This window comes from Apis dorsata, unplaced genomic scaffold (genome assembly GCF_000469605.1).
Source record: "Apis dorsata unplaced genomic scaffold, Apis dorsata 1.3 scaffold_19, whole genome shotgun sequence".
Lineage (NCBI taxonomy): Eukaryota > Metazoa > Arthropoda > Insecta > Hymenoptera > Apidae > Apis > Apis dorsata.
This window is the reverse complement of record NW_006263321.1, coordinates 530,727-540,264: the sequence shown is the minus strand read 5'-3', so window position 1 is coordinate 540,264 and position 9,538 is coordinate 530,727. Positions and strand designations below refer to the sequence as shown.

General features: G+C 39.8%; 1 protein-coding gene across 2 annotated transcripts in view; it reads right to left on the bottom strand.

The window, feature by feature from the left end:
- Positions 1–9,538, bottom strand: part of LOC102676806 (glypican-6) — a 105,980-nt gene that overhangs the window by 31,337 nt on the left and 65,105 nt on the right. The window contains exon 1 of one of the 2 annotated variants that reach the window (XM_006607827.2): positions 1,907–2,651. The exons of the other annotated variant lie outside the window; for it this stretch is intronic. Coding sequence (XP_006607890.1) covers positions 1,907–1,925 — 19 coding nt within the window. The 5' untranslated portion in view covers positions 1,926–2,651. Of the gene's footprint in view, positions 1–1,906; positions 2,652–9,538 lie in introns of those variants that run through there. 2 annotated transcript variants of the gene reach the window in all.

The following is a 9,538-nucleotide window of genomic DNA, read 5'->3' as shown; positions in this document are numbered from 1 at the left end:
GGCCGGGCAATCTTCCAATTTTGCCCGGGCAAAACAACGCGTCCTTCCCCCCATCCCCGGGGGGACGAAACGGTGAAATAATGCTCGAAACTTGCGTAAATTTTAACCTTAATGGGGAATATAAATAAAGTTAATGCCCACCTTCTCGGATGTTTTATGTGAAACGTATTCGGGCGAATCGAGAAAAATATGACAGTGCGATATAGGAAGCTCTGCACAAAGAAACAGAGAGGATTCTATTTGTCGTTGATATAGAATCAATTTCTTCGAATTGTAGAAAAAATTAAGGGGGAGGGGGGGAAGAAAAAGGATCGACGATTTAACTCTTTATCGAAAGATTGAATCGTCGGTTGATAAAAGATATGGGCGAATGGAATAGAAGTTCTATTTATTCAAAATAGCTATCGATCCATCAAACTTCGCATCCGATTTGGAGAAAGGGCGATTACGCGTGAACGGGAAATCGAGTATTGATTCGAGTGAAGAAAGTGGCCGTGGGGGGTGAAAAACAAGGAAGGGTGAGGCGAGTGTGGCATAATTCCGCGTCCCCTCTCAATTCATCGGTGTAACGGAGATGAAACGAAGAAACGCGAAGAAAAGAACAGTGACGCGATTATCGAACGCGTTGTGTCTCGAGGAAGCCGGATGTAAGAAATAAAAGAGCGAGAAAGGGGAAGTGAAACGATAATGGCAGGAGTTAATAACGAGTCGATCGTCGATGGCACGCACGTCAGAGAAAAATGGAGCACGAAAATTGCCTCGTTAACGACACTCTTTATTATTTACGATTGGTGAATTTTTTTCTTCGAAAAATTCCTCTCGTGAACGAAACAACGCGATAACGACATTACAATAATAAACGAATAACGAATAAATCGTTTTTTAGATAGGAAGGGGAGAAATTCCAGATTCCAACGATAAAAGATAAAAGTAAAAGTTACAGATATACGAAGAGAAGGGTAGAAAAATTCGGTCGAAAGAAAAATTGTAGCTTTCTACGTAACTGGCTGCTTCTCCGTTCCCGGGTCCTCCGGATACCGGACACGAAAGGAAGGTGGAGGAGCACGGTCCATGTGTTCGTATCACCTGGCCCGCAGTTGCCGGCCGAGTTGCAGCTGCACGCGTGCAACGATACACGGTCACAAAGAGGGGCCCAGGAATCCGGCCGTGGTTTCGGTATGTAACCGGAATGCAAGGGGAAACCGGGGAAAAAGGAAGACGCGGGACAAGGGCAGAATCGAGCGAGATTATCGTGCACCGGAACCAACTTTCTGCACACGGTTCGTTAATTCAATCGCGCCGAAAAGTCTCTCTCTCGAGATTACAATTTCCTGGATCTGTGCGATTTACGAGACGAAAAAGAAGATGTAGATATTCGATGTGAAGGAACGTTTTCTTTAATTTTAATCGAGCACATAAGATGGAAATTTGGATCGTTATACTTCTTTTCGTAGTGAAAAGAATTTTTGACTATTGCTAGGGATCACTAGAAGTCTAGAGAACACTAAAATTTATGTTTCGTTCGAATTTTAATCGAACAAATGAAACGGAGATTTGGATCGTTACAGGATTTCGTAATGGAAGGAATTTTTGACCATTGCTATTTCTAGGGATCACTAGAAAAAATCTATGTTTCGTTCGAATTTTAATCGAACAAATGAAACGGAGATTTGAATCGTTACACGATTTCGTAATAGAAAGACTGTTTTTGACTATTTCTAGGGGTCACTAGAATCTATGTTTCGTTCGACGATCGTTTCTAGAAATTTAATCGTGGATTTTTTTCGCTATCGTTTAGCGAATGAAATAAATTTGTCGACGGAGGCTTGGTGCGAATCGAGAAGGCGAAAAAATTGGATTTTCGCGCAAGCAGAAGCTGGTCGAAAAGATTCGGTGGAGGACCTACCTGGGCAAACAAGGTGCATTCTTCAGTCGACGAACGCGCAACCCACGCGTCTCGTTTGCCATATCAAAGGGGCCGATGTTTCACGTGCCCGCACCAACACCACGATCTTTCCATTCGACTTGCGTGCGCCACCACGGTGTCTACAGTGTCGTCAAATAACTCACGGTGGCATCTCTTCATTTTTTTCGATCCTTTCCTTTTTCCCCCAGACGACATATTTTTGCGGTTTAGTCAACGTGATATTTTTTCTTCTTCTTTCGCTTGTCAGAAACTTGCTCTGGAGATAGGGATTTTTTTAATTAAAAAAAAAAAAAAAAAGAAAATTATTCGAATCGCGTATAATATCGAGGCAACGAAATACTTGCAATTAAGGCTTGCATCATACTTGCAATCGATTGCAATTACTGAAGAAAAAATGTGAAAGAAAAATATCTAAGATTATGCGTCTATAACGAGATGAAAATAACTAAAAGGTGTTTCACAACGATACAGCCTCGTTTCGACGGAGCAATTTCAAACACGCATTCGCGTATATCTTTCCTCCGTATCGCCATACGTGGTTAATTATACTTAAACTTCGATCTCAATATCTATAAAGGGAAATTATTCTATCAATTATTCCAAAATATTTAATCGAGAGAATTTAAATTTAAAATTTTTTTTAATCATTCCATTTTCGAGTATAGATATAATTCCTAAAGTATCCTAGTGATCCCTAGAAATTCCTTATCGAACGAAAATATTCTTCTTCAACTTTCTTCAACAAAGGAATGAACAAAAAACTTTGATAAATTCTTAAACGAGTTCAATTAGGGAGTTGGGCAATAATTAAATCGATCGAATTTATCGAAGGTATCGACATCGGGGCGCGTAAATAACTTTCCATCCGAGTATCGAATTTGTACGGACAAACGGGCAAGTGGTTCGCGTTGATATTTGCACCTGTACAAATATGCACTTTCAATCGGCAATCAGCGAATCGTGTGAAACGCTTTCCTCCTTCTCTTGGACTTGGTGGATCGTAAATCGAGAAGAGGAGAGGAGGGGTGGAGCGGGCATATAAAAAGCATTAAAAAAAAAAGAAGGGGAAGGGGTTAACAAAGCGACGAATTACGATCGAAACTGGTTCTCTGCGAGGGAACACGAGGCCGTTTTATCCCGTTTCGCGAGGACCACTCGCAATGAAAATTGTAATTTTAATCGTCAAAAATCGTCCACTTGATTAATATTCGTGTTATTCACGAAATTAATACGCACGAGACACGATCTGTTTTCCGTCTGTTTCTCGATCGTTTGAAAATCTTTTTTCAAAAGAAAAACAAAAAATAATAATAATTAAAATAATAACAATTTTGATCGCTGATTTCCTAAGAATTACATAGCTTCATCTTCCTCTTTTCTTTTCTTCCTCCGTTCCGTCTTACCTTCCTCAAAGGTGGACTTAGTCGTTGATTTTTATTTCCGCGCGTGTCGAGGATATACGCATAGGATACTCACCTGAAAAAAATTAAAAGAGAAAAAAAATTATTAGTTAAACTGGAAGAACGCGTGAAAAGACAGAACGTGGAATTTTTAGAAGAGACCTTACGAGATTGTATTTTTCGGGAGGAGGCAGGTTTGGAAACTCGTTTGTACGGGAGAGAGCCGTTTTAATATCTTCGCTAACGAGGAATCTTAGGAGGATACGGAAAAATCTCGAATATTCTCGATGAAAACAAGCTCGTAAAGTCGAATTAATCTTAAAACATTCTCGTCATACCGAACGATAAATAACGATAAATTATGCACGTGTACAAACGTGAGCGACGAATCAACTTCCTTTCGGTAAGTTTCTTAATTCGAACGCGCTCTTAATGAAAAAAATTCTCGAGATTCTCTTAGAGAGAGAAAGAGAGAGAGAGAGAGTTTGAAAAGTTTGAAAAAGTTCGTAATTTTAACCAACGAACTCGACGATAGTAATTACCATATAATTTGGACGCTCGTTAATAGGAAACGGATCGGTAATTAGCGAGACGCAATGGGGGGATCGGCGATCTGAGCCGCAGTTATTGTGCCGACCGCAAATTAATTGGCTAGCTCCGCAAACGCGACCATGATCGACAGGGATTCAATCCCCCCTAATTATCTAGTCGACAAATTGGCATAATTATCCGGCCACGATACAGCGACACGGGCATCAAGCGGTGGTAAAATTTTCCCATGAATTCGAATCCGGTTAAACCAATTAACTGGGAAAAGCTCGAATCCAATCTTCGAAATTCGAAAAAACTCTTTGGGAATTTATAAAATCCCTCCTCGAAAACTTCGAAAATCGAAGAAGAAATTTCTTCAGGCAAAATTTGTTCCTGTGAATTGAAGAATATTTTTCGAGTAACATTTCGAATATTGATCGAGGAACAAATTCATTTATTTCGAAATCACTCGTGATCCGCTCACATCACGGACGAAGCGGAATCGAAGGGATAAGAAGCGAGTATCTCTCGCGAAGAGAGCGATGATAGCAGAAAAAGAAGGGAGGAGAAGGAAAGGGTGGTGAAGCGAGAGGAGTAAAAGGAAGAATGGCGTGAAATGGTGGTCGAGTGGCGCCAGCCAACAGCTACCTTTTTTCCTTATGTCGTAACAACGCTCTCGCTTCCTCTCGCCTTCCTCTTTCCTTTTCCTCCGCGCCCCTTTCGAGGCATTTCGCCCACGATTTTCTCTCTCTCTCTCTCTTTCTCTCTTCTTACATAAACATCAACCGAACAAACTTTTGACATTAAGAAGTTGAGGAAACAAAGAAGGGTGAAGTGGACCGAAAGAATGGATTTTCATCTTCATCGAGAACGAGTTGAATAATTGGGAAGAGGATGGAGAATCGATGGATGATCGACGAAATGATTGATATTACGAGATAGAAATTGGATAACAGAGAGGAGAGATACTGGATAGATTTCGCGTGACATCATTTCAGATGCAAAAGACGGGATAGATATTTGTCCTTTCGTCCGAAATACGAAGCTTAATCCGTTTCGAGGTACGAGGATATATCATTTAAACGGATGCGGTCTATCGTTGACACTTAATTGGATGGCCACGTGTACGCGGAGGAAAATCGTCGAGGGTTGCGCTAATTATTCACCCATCCGACGTTTCCACCGCGATCGTTCCAAGTAGTTGGCGCAACGCTAACCATTGTCGAACGCGCACTCGACAAGGACGGTAAGTCGGCGGTTAAGCATCGACACGCACACGTGTAACGAGAACGTGTCTGGCAAGGTACTCGAGAGAGAGAGAGAGAGTTTCGGTATCCTTTCGCGAAGTCGAGAAATTCATACAGGTGTTTCGAATCCTCTTCCCTCTATTCTCACCCTTGAGAATAATAATGTAACACACAAAGTCACGTGTAAATTACAATCTCTCCAAAATTTTTTCTCGATCGTCGTTTTTCTCCTTCGTGATGAAAGTGAATTTTTGATCGACAATTTTTGACAATCGAGAAATTCATGCAGGTATTTCGAATCTTCTTCCCTTTATTCTCACTCTCCCTTGAAAATAATACGTAACACACAAAATTACAATTTTTCTAAATTTTTTTTCCTTTCGATCATCGTTTTTCTCCTTCGTGAAAATGAATTTTTGATCGACAATCGAGAGAAATTGAAAAATTCATACAGATGTTTCAAATCTTCTTCCTTTTATTCTCACTCACCCTTGAAAATAATACATAACATAAAATCAAAATCTCTTCAAAATTTTTTCTCGATCATCATTTTTCTCCTTCGTGAAAGTGAATTTTGATCGACAATCGAAAGGCACGAAATCGAGAAATTACAGGTATTTCGAATCCTCTTCCCTTTATTCTCACTCACCCTTGAAAATAATGCATAACATAAAATCAAAATCTCTCCAAAATTTTTTCTCGATCATCATTTTTCTTCTTCGTGAAAGTGAATTTTTCAAATGTTTCAAATCCTGTTCCCTTTATTCTCATTCACCCTTGAAAATAATACATAATATAAAATCAAAATCTCTCCAAAATTTTTTCTCGATCATCATTTTTCTCCTTCGTGAAAATGAATTTTTGATCGACAATTTTTGACAATCGAGAAATTCATGCAGGTATTTCGAATCTTCTTCTCTTTATTCTCACTCTCCCTTGAAAATAATACGTAACACACAAAATTACAATCTTTCTAAAATTTTTTTCCTTTTGATCATCGTTTTTCTCCTTTGTGAAAGTGAATTTTGATCGACAATCGAAAGGCACGAAATCGAGAAATTCATACAGGTATTTCGAATACATAGCATAAAATCAAAATCTCTCCAAAATTTTTTCTCGATCATCATTTTTCTCCTTCGTGAAAATAAATTTTTGATCGACAATCGAGAGACACTCGATCGAGCGAGATTTAGCATAGTTGTGGCGAATCGTTGCCTTTAATCGATTTAATTCTTGGAGTGGCGTTCGTAGCCCGAAATCAAGTGACAGGGTCAAACGAGGCGGCACTCCACCCTTCGAGCCTTCGAGTGCCATCCAACCATCGCGCTTTGATATCCGTATACACGCTACGAATCGCGACACATCGATTTATGCCACTTCATCGACCGGCCCTTCTTCTTTTTTTTCCCCTTTCTTTCTTTCTTTCCCACCACCATGCTCCTTCTCCTCCATCCATCTTACGCACGCGTGTTCCTCTTCGAGATTAACGCGGTCAACGCTCCTCGAATCTTACTTGCTGCACGCGTTTCGCCTCAGCCAGATGGCCAAAAAATTTGTATCTTATTGAAACTTGCATAATATTAAATTATCCAATTCGTTTTAAATAGATAGAGGAGAAAAGAACAAGAATTTATAAATACCGATTTGTTTTAAATTCTCTCCTCAGAATATTTTTTATATTCATTCTTCGAAATATGTAGATCCTGAGATGGACAAAAATCGATCGTGCAACCTGCACGAAATTACCAAGAGCGAACGTAAAAGAAGAAAAACTATATATATATATATATAATATACCCAAGAGGGATCGAATTCCCCTCCGAGTTAATGGAACTTTCAAAGATGCTCGGTCCCCGACTTCCGCTCACCTGTGCAAGGTTGAGCACCATCCCGCTGGAGCCCAACTCTCCCACGCGTCCACCAATCCGCTCTCTCTCTTTCTCCCTTTCCCTCTCTGCATCGTTTCGTCTCGATCCTCCTCCACCCTCCGGCTAATACTCCCTCCATCCTCGTCCAACCATCGCCTATCTCCTCGTTCCTCCTCGCTCCGTGGTATGCTTTGAGATCCGCCGCCAGACCCGCCTCTCCCATCCTCGAACCCTCGAACAGCTGATTCGCGAAAGGGGTCAGCCACCCCGAAATCCCTCTCTCTCTTTCTCTCTCTTTCTTTCGCCTTCCCCTCTCTCCCCCGATATCCGCCACGATGCAACGATTCCTCGATATATATCCGGCTAACCGATGTTCGAATACTCGTTTCCCGGCATCGACACTGGCTCACGCTTATTAAACTGCCGGCCGAGAACAGTTTCGAGGGTGATTATTATCGATGGATGCGATGGACGGTGGCTGGTGTTGCTAGATTTTCAATGGAACGACGGTAGGATTGTTGGTTGATTAAGTAATGATGTAGCTGGTTATTATTAGAAGTGTGACAATAGCGTATTGGAAATAGTGTAAATAGATTAATAGATTGTGATTGGTAGTTTAATTCTTGGATATATTATGATTGGATTAATCTGAAGAGAAAGAAATCGTTTAATTTCTCGTTCTACGGTATGCTCTAATATTTCGAGAAGAGGAATGAACGTAATGTAATGAAATTCTCGAGCAGTGGTTCTCAATGTCTAGAGGGAGAGAGAGAGAGAGAGAGAGAACTGGAGGGAATTATTTCATATAGAAACATGCGATGAAACGATATAGAGAGTGAAGAGTGGATAATCTGGTTAGTATAATGATAATGTAATTAGTAAATAGCGCGATTAATAGTTTAATTCTGAGCACATTATGACTGGGTCAATTTCTGAAGAAAAAGAATATTATATATTCGTCACTCTACGATATGATCTAATATTTCGAGAAGAAGAATGGACGTGAAACTTTGGAACAGTGGTTCTCAATGTCTAAAAAAAAAAACTAGAGAAAATTATTTAGACATAGAAAAGTACAATGTGAAACAATGTACGAGAATGAAGAGTAGATTGGTAGATAATCTGATTAATGTACCGACGTGTGATAATGTAATTAGTAAATAGCTTAATCCTGGCCACATTGCGATTAGATCAATTGAAACTTTGAAAAGAACGTTTAATTCTACGATATGATTTAATATTTTGAAAAGAATGAACATAACCTAATGAAATTCTGGAACAGTGGTTCTCAATGTCTAAAGAAAAAAAACTAGAGAAAATTATTTGACATAGAAACGTACAATGAAATGTGAAACAATGTATGTACGAGAATGAAGAATAGATTGGTAGATAATCTAATTAGTGTAATGACGTGTGATAATAGTAAATAATGCGATTAATAGTTCAACCCTGAGCACATTATGACTGGGTCAATTTCTGAAGAAAAAGAATATTATATATTCGTCACTCTACGATATGATCTAATATTTCGAGAAGAAGAATGGACGTGAAACTCTGAAACAATGGTTCTCAATGTCTAAAAAAAAAAAAAACTAGAGAAAATTATTTGACATAGAAACGTACAATGTGAAACAATGTACGAGAATGAAGAGTAGATTGGTAGATAATCTGATTAATGTACCGACGTGTGATGATGTGATTACTAAATAATTTAATCCACATTGCGATTAGATCAATTGGGACTTTGAAAAGAACGATATGGTTTAACATTTCGAGAAGAATGAACGTAACGATGAAATTCTGGGGCAGTGGTTCCCAATGTTTCGAAATACGATATAGAGGATTCTCGATATACTCGATTATTAACGCGGTTAAATAAACGAAACCGATATAGCCGCGTCGGATTCGTTGAAAATAACGTAGATCGATCGGAGTGGACCCCACGAGGATATTCGTACGAGTTGCATCGTTAACGCGAATCGTTAACAAGAATTATATTCGGTCCGTTTAATCGATGGAAGCAACAATAGGAGGGCCGATTCGCAAAATCACGCGAGCAGAAAGCGCGTTTCGTCGATTGGTTTATCGGCGCAAGCGTATCGAGAACGACGATATGTCGGAGATTAAAATCGATCGTTCGTCAATTTCCACGGCATTATATCGAAAATATCGGATGGATGAAGCAGGAGATGGATTCGAACTCGAACAACTGAGAATCGAACGAGAAACTGAGAACCACGGCACACAACCACAGCACTGTCACTTCCAGAAGCCGTAACTGCTTCTTATCCGAGATCTACAAGTTACAAAATACATTAGTCCACCATAAGTAGAAACGCTCGCCGTGCTCGCTCCTCTACAGGCTGATTCACATCGGATAATCGCGATCCGTTTGATAATAATCGGAAATACGAGCAAAAAAAAAAAGAAACTCGGCTCCCTCTTCTTCTATAAATGGTTGCGCGCCACTTCTGTACTTACGCGATACTACTTGTCAGCATCACAAAGGAATGATGAGGGGAAAAAAATAAAAGAGGAAAGGAGAGGAAAAATATTTTTGCGCGC